The sequence below is a fragment of the Globicephala melas genome, chromosome 12 (assembly GCF_963455315.2).
Source record: "Globicephala melas chromosome 12, mGloMel1.2, whole genome shotgun sequence".
Classification (NCBI taxonomy): domain Eukaryota; kingdom Metazoa; phylum Chordata; class Mammalia; order Artiodactyla; family Delphinidae; genus Globicephala; species Globicephala melas.
In genome coordinates, this window is record NC_083325.1 from 60769053 (window position 1) to 60783107 (window position 14055).

Sequence of the window (14055 nt, forward strand, 5' to 3'; positions counted from 1 at the left end):
AAAATATGCAAATTGGGTGATTAAGGAAAATAAAATGTGAAAATCTTATTAGGAAAATAAGTTTATAGCCCAAAGTGTTGCGCAGTTTGCCTAAAGACACTAGGCTAGGCTGTGTGGGTGATAACTTCCCTGAGGAGTTCTGCTTTATGAAGGAAACTGAGGCAGTTTCCTTTTAAATTATGAAAATAAAGTTAACTTTTTGTAAGTGACATTAGAATATCACAAAGTGATAGACTAGTTCAAAGAGAAGGGAGAGGCTACTTCTTTCTGGGTCAGAGCCGGGAAAGCTTCTCAAAGGAAGTACAACTTGAAATATGCCTAAGAGGATGGAAAAGAGTTTTGACACAAGTGTTGAGAGGATATGGTTGGGGGAACATTTCATGCAAGTACAGAGAAGCAGGAAATGCAGGATTTTAAGGAAGAGTCAAGACCCACTTCAGCTGGTGTATGTAGGTACATGTGGGGGATTACAGTACGGATCAGCGTACTTTCTATAAAGGGATAGAAGTAAATATTTTAGGCCTTGCAGACCATATACAGTTATGAACTCAACTTGGCCGTTGTCATGAGAAAGCCGTAGGCAATACTTAAAGGAATAAGCATGGCTGTTTTCCAGTAAAACTTTATTTGTGGTCACATATATTTGAATTTCATATAATTTCATGTTTCACAAGACATTATTATTTTGATGTTTTTTAACCATTTAAAAATTAAAACTGTTAAAAAAAAATTAAAACTGCTTTTAGTTCAGGGGCTGTACAAAAAGAGGCAGCAGGCTGGATTTGGCCCACAAGCCATAGTATGCCAACCCCTGGATTAGAAAGAAAAAAGCCTAGAAAAAGAAGTCAGAAAATTGTTCATTAGCTATATATAAATTTCTCTCATAAAATCTCTTATTCTTTAACTGGGGCATCCAGCTGTTATTGCTCTATAACATGTAAATGTTGTTGGATTTTCTAAGATTGCAGTGAAGACTGATATCCAGTAGTGCTATGAGAGATAGAGGGTTTCAGTGAGATTTAATCCGTGTCTCTCTTGTTCTAGGGGTAGGTAGAATAGGTACCAGATTATTGGGCAGAGAAAGACTTTTTCTCATTTCAGTTTTACAGATAAGAAGACCAGTCCCAGAGAATTCAGCTTACTTACGATTACCTAATTTAAACAGAAATTAGGATTTGTGGAATTACTTTTTTTCTTTTTTTGCGGTACGCGGGCCTCTCACTATTGTGGCCTCTCCCGTTGCGGAGCACAGGCTCCGGACACGCAGGCTCAGCGGCCATGGCTCACGGGCCCAGCCGCTCCGTGGCCTGTGGGATCTTCCCGGACTGGGGCACAAACCTGTGTCCCCAGCATCAGCAGGCGGACTCTCAACCACTGCACCACCAGGGAAGCCAGAATTACTGATTTTTATATGCCAGGCACTGGATTTGACACTTTGTATATATTCTCATTTAATTCACTTAAAAATCTAGTGAGATAGATGTTATTATATCCACTTTACCAATGAGGGAATGAGGCCTAGGAGACTTGGTTTATCCAGTCATGTGACTGTCGTGAGACCCGCACTGTCTGGGAATGTAACACCGAACGAGACAGGTGTAGTCCCTGGCTTCATGGAGACTGTAGCACATACCCAAACAAAAGACAGACCTTGACTGAAGACCTGTGGGGAGCGTTGCCAAGCGCCTTCCAGGAGCTCTCTGACAGCGACAACCATTAGCGAAGAAAAAGGAAGATGGAAGGGAGGGGCGGAAGGGAGGAGATAGAGGAGTGGATTTGAGCTACACATACTCTTTTCATCAGTCTTTAAAATTAGCCTGATCTCAATAATATGAACCTTTGAGTTTTTCTTTCAAATCAAAGATAGCAAATCTCTTTAATGGTAAAGTAGGTAAAACTTTGTTCTTAATTTTTTATGTTAATTTACTTTTTATAGATCACTACTTAATAAATAAATAAATAAATATATATATTTTTTGGCTGCTTTGGTTCTTCGTTGCTGTGTGCCGCTTTCTCTAGTTGCGACGAGCAGGGACTGTTCGTTGCAGTGTGCGGGCTTCTCGTTGCGGTGGCTTCTCGTTGCAGAGCACAGGCTCTAGGCACACGGGCTTCAGTAGTTGTGGCTCGTGGGCTCAGTAGTTGTGGCTTGCAGGCTCTAGAGCGCAGGGTCAGTAGTTGTGGCTCACGGGCTTAGCTGCTCTGCGGCATGTGAGATCTTCCTGGTCCAGGGCTTGAACCCGTGTCCCCTGCATTGGCAGGCAGATTCTCAACCACTGCGCCACCAGGGAAGCCCAATAAATATATTTTTTAATTCAAAGCATTTTTTTCCCAAGGGTCTTCTTACAGAATACATTATAGTTGTGCATTGAGTCATTGTATTAAAGTTGGGCTTTTTTAGGACATAGAAAGCCTATATTTCATAAAATATTTTGTGAAAATTAGTTCTGTCAATCATAAAAACTAAAATGTATTTAAGTATTTGAATGAAAAGAGTCTGAGATGTTGACATTATTTCATAGAGGTAATAACACTTCTTACTTTTTCCCTAAATAGGACATCAGTACCGTTTACCAGATATTTGCAGATGAGGTGCTTGGTTCAGGCCAATTTGGTATCGTCTATGGAGGTAAGCAACTACAGCCTTTTGCATATTGTAGATAACATAGAAAAATTATGAAATTTAAAAACATCTACCAGCTGTTAACATCTTGTCACAGTTTCGTCAAGTGGTGTTTTTCTCAAAGGTTAACCTACATACATTTAGCTAAGCCCTTTTCACTATAACTGAGTATTAATTCCTTAATTTAAACTAAGAACTTTAAAAAGTAACAGAAAGAATAAGAAAATTCACAATAGTCTTTATCTTTTCTTGTAGATTACACATAAAGATGTTTGGGAAAAATAAATGGTTTGAAGTTTATGTTGGACTATGAAAGTTTGTTTATTGAAGTATATGCCCCACTGGTTTTCTCACACAAATGGCACCGTTTGTCTACTATTGGCATGAATGGTATCAGGTCTGAAGACATGGAATCTTATCCAGCTCTGTGACTTCCACTGGCAAAGTCATTTAACCTCACTGTGCCTCAGTATCTTCATCAGTTTAATGGAGCTAATAAAACCTGACCTGCATAGTTCACAGGATTTTTAATATTCATTAAACCTAATATATATAAAAGTACTTTATAAGCTATGAAACAAGGTATAAAAGGAAAGTAATGTTAAACCCTTTCATTCCTTGCTGAGACTAGTTGGCCTTTCTGCCTGAAGGCTGTATAGTTAAGTCACTCTGTGCTGATCCAGTAAACCTAGAATAAAATTAATGAATTGGTACGATGTTTCTATCTTGACAGAATTTCTAAAGACTAAGTCACATATTTAACTATCATTTCTTTAATAAAGTGGATTATTTTTCAGCAAACAGGTTCATTCAAATTTCCTGCTGTTTCAAATAATGAAACAGCCTTTATTAGGGGCAATTACTATAAGGGAAAATATAATTTATTTCTTAAAATTAAAGGTTAGTGATGGAGAAAGAACAAAATGAGCTGAAAAAAAGAAATACAAAAATACATACATATCAATTGCAGTTTGTGGATAACTTCCTGATAAAGCTTTTGTATTGTATGTGGGATGTCAATTTGTGTCTTCTTTCTTTTCTGTACTTTTTTTAAAAATAGGAAAACACAGAAAGACTGGAAGGGATGTGGCTATTAAAGTAATTGATAAGATGAGATTCCCCACAAAACAGGAGAGTCAGCTCCGTAATGAAGTGGCTATTTTACAGGTAAAAAAATCCCCAAAAAGTTGCTTTGTATTGGTTTTAATTTTTGATTTATGAGCTTTTAAATCCAAGTCTAGTTAGTGTGCTGATAAGATTTTGGTTTTTGTTTTCTTTGTTCTCATTTTTCTTCGTTCTCATTTTATGACCTTTTGGCTCAGTGAGAGGCTGGTGAGCATCTGAATTAACTCCCTAAGTTTTTTTTTTTTTAAAGGCAAAATTAGGTTACAATAATCTAGGAGTTACAAGGACTGCCATTATGGTAGTAGTTTGTTTAGAACACATTTTCCTAAGGAAAATCTTAAACTAAAAAAACTCAAATTGCATTCTTAATTCATCACTCCATGAGCTCAAAATACTTTGATACTTCTACCACCACGTTTCATTATAATAGTTTAGTCCATTAAGGTATATTTTTAAAGATATATTGGCAATGACTTAAATCCCATAAAATAAATTACTGTGTATTTTTATTTAGCATTTTTATCTCTTTTGGACGTCATCTAGAAGAGTAAAATTTAGCTTTATTTTTCTGAATATCTCATAATTAATTTATAATATGCAAATATTTATTAATTCATTGTGTAGCTTTTGCATAGTATTTAAGAAATCATGATGATATAATAGTTAATGCTGTGAGAGCCCCATTTGCTTGTGGGTGAAGTTCAAGAAGACACAGCCTATTGAACTTGTGCTTCTTTGGAGAAGAAGGTAAGAAACTTACAAACATGTAATTAATTTTACATTTATTACATTATTGGTCACTGTTAGTAACATTTGCCTCACTTTTTTTCAGAGGAGTGATAATCAAAAGATTGTGGTCTACAAGCTACCTGTGGTCACTTCAAGGCTGCCTCCTCCTATAAAGCTACCTTTAAAATAGGATATTAACAGCATTCAGACCTTGCATTAGGGTTTGAATATACTGTTAGAGATCTTTTTTCATATCTAATTTTGGACTCTTTCTCAATATCCAATCAGTATGCAAAAAAATAAATATTAAGGATTTATTCATAAGGATTGATTTTTCCTTGTCATTTTAAAAAATTTTTATTGAAGTATAGTTGATTTACAATGTTGTGTTAATTTCTGCTCTACAGCAAAGTGACTCAGTTATGCATATATATATTCTTCATATTCTTTTCCATTATCACAGGATATTGAATATAGTTCCCTATGCTATACAATAGGACCTTGTTTTTTATCCATCATATATATACTAGTTTGCACCTGCTAATCCCAAGCTCCCAATCCATCCTTCCCCCACCCGCCCTCCACCTTGGCAACCACAAGTCTGTTCTCTATGTCTGTGAGTCTGTTTCTATTTCGTAGATATGTTCATTTGTGTCGTATTTTAGATTCCACGTAAAAGTTCTCCTTGTTACTTTGATCACATCACAAACACAGCTCTGTACTAAATACTGAAGCTTTTTTCCCACATGTTATCAACTGCAAATCTTAATAACTGAATTTAGGAATTTCCAGATAATACACAATGTAAACACTTTATTATTATAGCCCTCTGGTTATTTTCAGAATGAAAATATTTCAGAATTAAATAATTGTCGCCTGTGGGATTTTTCACTTTCATTTTACAGGGCTATAGTAATGTCAAATGTCCTTTTGCTGTTGCCTGAAGAGGGTAGTAGAGTAGTGGGAGAAAAGGTGAGGCACTCTCATGGCTCCCTATGTAAAGGGGAAAACGTTCTCAGAAACTTAAGAGCAAAATTTCTAGTTTGACTGTTGTAGTATAAATTCAGTATTTTCCCCTTCTCTTCTTGGAAATCACCCAAAAGCTACAAGAAAAATGATAAACAGAAAAGCATACTCTGTCTTTAACAAAAATAGAAAAGAGTTCAGCCCTACAAAATAGGTGGAAGTTTTTCCAAAAACAGTGGAAATGGACCAGGCAAATGCAGGAAGACGCACCACAATAAAAACTGGTTTTGCTGGCTCTTTCTGAGCTCTACAGTCGTGACAGCCTCTCTCTAGTTCCTCTCAAATAGAAGAAAGCCAAGGGAGTCATGATCTAATAAGATTTAATTCAAGAGAAAACACATGAAGTGAATTGAAGTAGGGCACTCTAACGGTGGAAGAGTGCAAATCACACTAAACCAAATGGCATCAACAACATCTATAAAGGAAAACTAGAGACCATACAGGGAGCACATTAGTAGTCCATGACAGATGAAATAGACAAAGGAACATAGGAGGCCTAAACAGTATAAGGTAGATCTCACCAGTTTATGTTGAACACTGTACCCTAAAAACAAATAAGTACCCTATTAATTCAAAAAAACAGTAGAATAAACCGTACTTTTTGGTCTTAATGCACTAAAGCTAGGAATAAATTATAAAGTCAGAAAACAAAAACTCCCACCACCTGAAAAAAATTTTTTTTGAGTCTTAATTCTTGAATCAGAGAACAAAATCAAGATTGGAGTATTTAGAAAATAATTGTGGAAATACTGTATATCAGAGCTTTTGGACTACTGCTTACAGAAATCTTGGTAACCTCAAATATTTAATCAAGAAAAAATGAACATAAATAAATTAAGAGTCTAACTCAAGAAGCTGAAGGATGAACAGTCAACCTGAGGAAAACAGAAGGAATTAACAAAGATAAAAAAGGAAATTAATAAATTTAGTATAATAAATCCAAAAGTTGATTATTGGGCGGGGGCGGGGAGTGGATAACAATAAAATAAGTGTCCAACCGAATCAATATAAGAAGATATAACAACATTTTGGAGAGACGATCACAAATACTGAAAAAATTTTAGGGAATCTTTTTTTTTTTTTTTTAACAACCCTACCTGACTCACCGGGCTTAGGGAATCTTAAGATACTATCTTGTGTAACTCTGTTAGATAAACTTGAAAACCTGGAGAAAATGATTCTCTATGAAAGTATACTTTACCAAAACAGACTCTAGAGGAAATAGGACATTTAAACAAATAGAAGAAGTGGTTAAAAGAATTTATGTTACAGCATACTTCTATTTTTGTGTGTGCATGCATGTGTTTCCAAGGATGGTGGGGGGAAAAAAGAAACTTAAGAGGTAGTCAGCTGCAACATAGGGGACAGCCAACCACACTTCCAACTCTAAATCGGTCAGAGTTATGATGTTCTGAATCTTCTGCTTACTGCCATTATCATGCCCCACCACTGTGGGGTATTTCACTTTCATGTATCTACTATAAGATTGTGTCACTTTTTATTTTGCTACCTGGAACACCATGTCATTAACTTGTTTTAAGCTGATTAGTAAACAGTATTTATCTTGCATTTGCTATTCACTTTCTAAACATTTTTAAAACACCAACCATGATTCAGAAGTTGAGCTAAAAGTGACTAAGGCACAGTCTCTGCTCTCAGAGAACTTACTAGGCTACAGAGTAAGACACATATACACGTAATACAGTACCAGGGGATAAGCAGTGCTGCATAGAGTGCAGTGGCAACTACTGCAGTAGTCTGGAAGAGAGGTAACGTGAGCTAAACTGGAGGCATTACAGTGGGAATTGAGAAATGATGGTGTATTCAAAACACATTTTAGAGATGGAGCCCAACTTCACATAGGCCGAAAAAAAGTTTGCCCTCTTGGCATACTTAGATACCCATAGTAAGGGAAAAAAGCATAAGAAAAATATGTTTCTGTTAATAAGTATTAAAAAGTTTAATCACTTGGGCCAATATTTAAGACTGAATAAGAATGAAACCATACTGAAGATATTAAAATCCACACAGAGGAATTTAGATTTATGTCCAGAAATAAAGAACCATTGAATGTTTTTTGTGTATGGCTGACTTCTCAAATTGCTTTTGAAGAAGTTTTGTTTTTTTAATATCAGTTAAGATAGATTGCTTTTTTATTAGCAGATACAGTATCACATTCAGCTTTGTATTTCTCCAACCCTGTTAACCTAGTAGTGCTTAAGAAAAAGGGGTGATGGTAGTAAAGACATGCTGAGCCTAAAAGAGGGAAGACCAAATCAAGGTATAATACAATGAGATCAAGACTTAGATAAATAACTACCTTAAAGACAAAACCACCAGTTTGAGCTAAGACCCTCACAAACAGCCCCAAAGAACCAAAGCTCTGTGTAATTGGCTAAACTTTGATTGGCAGTTGGTGCCTATTCATGGACAGCATAAAATTAGAGTACTATCAGAAGATTAAGAAGATGAGAAGGAAGGAAAAGAAGTAGTAATGGACAAGGGCATTTATATTGGAAAAACTGGGAAGATATTCTTTCCCTTCAGTGCATCCACTCTCCAGTACAGAACTTGGAAAATCAAATTCTGTGATCCTTTTTATTTTGTTTGCTTTTATTTATTTTTCTAAGCTATTTTTTGCTTTCTGTGCCGTTATTCCATACAATTAATTGCAGCACATTGTTAGATATTAATATTTGCACAGTAAAACTTTTACTCAAGTTGGTCACATAAATATCCTGCAACTCTTCAGAATTTGCACCATCCTGGGATTGTAAACCTGGAATGTATGTTTGAAACCCCAGAACGAGTTTTTGTAGTAATGGAAAAGCTGCATGGAGATATGTTGGAGATGATTCTATCCAGTGAGAAAAGTCGACTACCAGAACGAATAACTAAATTCATGGTCACACAGGTATTTTAACTTTTTTTGAAACTAGAAAATAATAAAAACTACAAGAAATGGTAGTGCTTTTACATATTGTAACATTGTGGGAATTGTTAACTTTGAAGAACAGAATAACACTTTTAGTTAAATCTTGATGAACTGTAGTGGACTTTTTAAATTATTATACCACTCAAGGGGTCCAGTTGGTGTTTAGCTGTGATTTTTCCAGAAATAGAAAAAAATTCTGTTTTCTTCAATAACAGATACTTGTTGCATTAAGGAATCTACATTTTAAGAATATTGTGCACTGTGATTTAAAGCCAGAAAATGTGCTACTCGCATCAGCAGAGCCATTTCCTCAGGTGAGATATTCTCCAGAACCTTTTTAAAGTACGGTTTTAAGTATCTGTCTGACATTATGAAGTACCCACGTAATGAAAGGCAGTGCTGTAGGTTCAGTACATAACCATCTTACAGAAAAAAAGTTTCTACCTTATAACTGCCATTGAGGATGTATACCTGAGTAGTCTGAATTCAGATTTTACTAATTATATTGTTTTCATGAAGACTTTTTAGACCAGTTCTCAAAGGAATAATTTTTTTGCACAATCCACCCCTCCCTGTGGGTTGGGAATGAAGTAGGGAGAGTCAGCCTTGGTTGGTGCTTGGTGCTCAGGACAAATTCCCCATGAAATGAAACAAACTGAGGGATGACCCTGAAATGAGAAGACTCGATTTTGGTTGAGGCAGGCAGCCAACACTTCTTCCTCTTTAGAGTACTATATTTCAAACATTTTCAGCAAAACCTATGGAAGAATGACATTTCCCATCACCGCCAGTGCTCACATATGTATTACGATATGTATGTGTGTGTCTCTCCTGCGTGTGATGCATTCATTTTTTTACTTGGCTAAATTTCATTTCATTAAAAAGTGTTGATCTTGATCCAAATTTATTTCATAACCTAAAAATAGTTATTAACCCAAAGTCTGAAACATTTGTCCTGAGGAATATATATTGGTGGTACCTATGAATATTTCTCATGATTGTCATCAGCTAGAATAATCTGTTGCCAAATTATTATGTACATTTAAAACACAATTAGACAAGTGGCTAGAATAAGGACAACAGATGACTATTTCACTTGGTAAATACAACTCAGATTCTCTTTCAAGAAAAAAGATGTATTTAGAAAAATTATTCAACTTTTTTACTTTTAAGGAAGTAACCATATTCCTTTTGTAATGCCTATGTGAATAAAAATAATCCTCTATCTTTGTAGGTCAAAAAGGTTCCATAAGCATTGGTGCAATATTTTAAAGAATTATTATTTCATGTATTATTTCATTTGATCTTCAAGAGAGTATGGGATGTACACCCCTACAGCTAAGGCTAAAACTCCAGCTTTCTGACCTCCATTAGGAACAAAGGGAAAATAATGTCACTTACTTGATACTCTTTTTTTTGGTCAAGTGCTAGCCATGGCCCCTCTTCTTTATTCAGTTGCCAAAATGCCAAGTCATCTTTATCAAAATGCTAACTGAAATATGGCATTTAATGAAAAAGGTTATTTCTTCATGGTCAATAATCCTCTTCTTCAAATATTCAGAGGAAGTAGTTGAATTCAATAATGACACAGAACAAATATCATAAAAACATGTATGAAGGTCCATCTTTGCTTTCCACTCACTGTTTGTACCACTGGTTTGTAGAGGTCTCTCAATTTATCTTGAAGTTTTTAGTGAAGACATTTTGTGAATCAAGGCATTTCCCCTGGACAGTACTTGGCATTTGCTTGTTCAGCATGGATGTATCATTAATCACCAAAATTTGAACCTCGTAGAAGATGGGCAGCAAGATAAGTATTCTGAGCTCTGCCAATCTTACTACATTTCCAGAACTCTCTTCCCAAAGGGGCATGGTAGTGACTGCAGCTACCCCCAGATATAACTTGTTTCAAATCTGAACATCTAACTAGCAATATTTTGTTCCATAGTCATAGAAAACACTTTCAAACAATCTCTAATATGACTCTTCTACTGGCCACATTAATACTTATCTTTAATACACCTCAATTTCATTTACTTGCCAATATATAGTATCCTTGGGAAGAGAGATTCTAGGATTAAGCAAAATAAAGGGTAAGTTTTTAAATATCATAACTTATTTTTCATTCAGCAAACATTTGAGTACCTCTATCCAGGCACTGTGAGGCCACTGAGCATTTAAAAGTGAAACATATAATTCCCGCTTACAGGTAATAGAAAGTGATCTCCTAAAAGCCAAATGATAAAAGATCAGCACCCTCCATTTCATCAAAAACGCTGAGCACTTATAACACCAGTCTGGTATTTGGCATTCTGGAAGCTAGAATTCAAAAGTGGTTTTTTGAAATGAGCATTAGCAAAGCTCTTCATACTGTTAGTAATGGATCACAGGGTTATAAATGTATCTAAATATTGGGAAAAGGGTATTTTACAATTTCCTTATCTATAATCTTGACATTCATAATACAGTTGGCAAATGTGTTGAAATGATACAGTATCATATTTAGGGACAGGTATGTATATATAGATTGATACATGTATCAATAATATAAAATTAACATCATCCTTTAATTTCCAGGTGAAGCTGTGTGACTTTGGTTTTGCCCGCATCATTGGTGAAAAGTCGTTCAGGAGATCTGTGGTAGGAACTCCTGCATACTTGGCCCCTGAAGTTCTCAGGAGCAAAGGCTACAACCGTTCTCTAGATATGTGGTCAGTGGGAGTTATTGTCTATGTGAGCCTCAGCGGCACGTTTCCTTTTAATGAAGATGAAGATATAAACGACCAAATCCAAAATGCTGCATTTATGTACCCACCAAATCCATGGAGAGAAATTTCTGGTGAAGGTAAAAAAAAAAAATGTTTTAGGTCTGTGCCTTTTAGTCAAAATCTTTGTGATCCCAAATCACCGTCTCTTCTGACTTCTCTTTTTAATATTTCCCATTCACCTTCCAAATTCAACTGTTTACCAATTTTTTGAGCACACTTCCTTTTACATTATCTTTTCTTTATCTTCCTTATAGTTCACAGGCAGGGCACTAATCCAGGCCCCAGCTGCCTCATTTTGAAACTACTCAAATAGCTTAACTGTCCTTCTCAGTCACCACTACCAAATCCTTCTTCAGGAAACACTACTTTCATCTTACACTGCTCCCGGACATTAATCTCAGCCTCCCTCTAACCAGGCTGCACCTGTAGGTCTCTGTGATATGGCCCAAGTTTGCCTTCTAGCCTCATCCGCCATTACTGCCCTACGCAAGGTACTTACAACTATTCGCTGCATTTTGCTTAGGTCTTTTCCCTGCCTACCCGTTTCTCCTCCTTGCTGTTGAAATCCTTCCAGTTCTTCAGAGATCCCTTAACTTGTGGCTCATCTGAGAAGTCTTCCCTGAACCCCTCCTCCAAACTGTGTAACATCTACTTAGGCTACTAGTTGGGCGTATCTTTTCACGACCACTTATCTTCAGAACTAGATTCTGATCTCCTTGAATGGAGACCTGTAACTTAGGTTCTTTATATATCACTTAAAACACTATTTAACATTCCCATAGCATTTGATAGAACCAGTACTGGGGAACATCCCCACCTGAACTTAGCCAACCCTTGGAACAGGGGGGTCTTTTTTTTGTTTTCCCAAAAGTGCCTAATCATAGGGATATAGCCCATTAAACTGGGAAAAGTTTGAGGAACAACATATAAGTAGTAGGCTTACTTGGTAATGAACAGAGCTAACTAAAGAAGTACATATGAGGGTTTGGGGATGTTGCCAAAGTCATCTTAGAGCTCCTTGGACAGTGTGGTCTGCAGACCTCTTAAATCAGAATCACTTGGTGAATTTATTAAAGAGAAGACCCCACTGGCTCTATCCCAGAGATTCAGACTCACCAGCTGGATTGATGCCCAGGAATAAATACACTGAATACATTTTAATAAATACACTGAATGATTCTGATGCACATAGTGGACCGCCATTTAAGGAACAATGGATAAAAGTCTGAAGTATTTAGAATACAGAGAAGTTAATAATTAAAATACTTATGGGAAAAAAATGATCAGGGCAAAAACAAAAATATAGAAAATCGTTGCTAGTTTGGTGGTATTTAGAACTAGAAATAGTAATAGTATAAGTCGTTCATTTGGCTCATCCCTGGATCCATGTCTTAGTAACAACTGTATTGTTACATAGGGATGTTGTCAGTGTATAGTTACCTGGTTGCTTTGGTTTTGCAGTTGGCCCATTTCTCCAAATAATTAGATAAGATATATATGCCAAGATCTCTCCACATACACCAAAATACCATGAACTTGTTTGCTAAAACTTGTTAAGTATGAACTTTTGGTAATAAGTTATCACCTCACTGTAACCACATCTGTAGAAGCAAGGCAATGGCTTCGGCTACTTTTCCAGACCAAGCCCGAGACTAGAGAAGAACATGGCATCATTGGGGCGGGAAAAAAGAAACAAAAAAAATCAGCCTATAATAAGAGTCTGTCTTATTCATCTTAAAAAATAATAGTTAATACTCAGCATTTATATGCTGAGCACCATTCTAAGCCCTTTATGTGTATTAAATTTATTTCATCTTCTCAACAACCTCATTTTACAGTTGACCGAGGCACAGTATACTTTAGTAACTCACCCTATGTCACACGTAGTAACAACGCCAGCTCAAGCAGGCTGGCTCCAGTCTGTACTTTTAACCTGTACTCTACTGTTTCCTTAATAAACCAGATACACTGTGAATTCAGTAAATATTTATGGATCACCAGCATGTTAGCTTAAAGGCCATGTCCTTGAGAAGCAAAAATCCTCAACCATATATTTCTATGGATTGAACTGCTTTCCAGGCAGAGTCACAGGTTTGAGATGCTCCATACGCTCAAATTGATGTATCTAATTTTGTCTTTTCCCTTAGCAATTGATTTGATAAACAACCTACTTCAAGTGAAGATGAGAAAACGTTACAGTGTGGACAAATCTCTTAGTCATCCCTGGCTGCAGGTAAAAAAAAAAAAGTATCTCTCTTGGCAAAAAAAAAAAAATGTACCTCTCTTCGGCGATTCTCATTTGAGCAGTTCATGGTGATTGTCTTAATGAAACCACTCTTAAAAGCAATAGATTCTACATGTCTTAGGGCCTTATAGTATTCATTTTACCTTTCTGTAAGGTGAGGATGACACATTATGTTGTCAGATATATTTTATTTTTAAAATGTCCACTAAAAGGTTTTGCATTGAAGAGATCAGAGATGCCATTTAAAATGTTTGGCTTAATTCACCCCAAAAGCTATTGCATAGATTTGTCAAGATACCCCCAAACTTCAGAGTAAAGAGAGAAGCTTCAGAACTATTTTAAAGGGAATGAGGGGTAGAAATAACTTCAAAACAAATATAATCATATTTAGTCTCAGCAGTTATTAAATTATCCTGATAACAGATTCTAAGCACTTTCCCCTATTTTGAGAAGTAAGGTGTAGGCCTCTCCAACAAAATATTTTAGTGGTTATTATTAGCCGCCTCAGAAGCCTGAGGCAATGTTTTCTTTTTTAATTTTAGAAACTAGTTCCTTCATGAGAGACTCTAAATTTGAAAAAGTATTTATCTTTAACATTGCTAACTTA

At 36.0% G+C, this 14055-nt stretch overlaps 1 protein-coding gene across 3 annotated transcripts in view; it reads left to right on the forward strand.

Annotated features, from left to right (window-relative positions):
* Positions 1–14055, forward strand: part of PRKD3 (protein kinase D3) — a 78415-nt gene that overhangs the window by 61522 nt on the left and 2838 nt on the right. For all 3 annotated transcript variants that reach the window (XM_030857910.2, XM_030857911.3, XM_060309711.2), the window contains 6 exons: positions 2554–2626; positions 3681–3787; positions 8253–8414; positions 8651–8749; positions 11013–11280; positions 13351–13436. In XM_030857910.2, coding sequence (XP_030713770.1) covers positions 2554–2626; positions 3681–3787; positions 8253–8414; positions 8651–8749; positions 11013–11280; positions 13351–13436 — 795 coding nt within the window. The remainder of the gene's footprint in view (positions 1–2553; positions 2627–3680; positions 3788–8252; positions 8415–8650; positions 8750–11012; positions 11281–13350; positions 13437–14055) is intronic.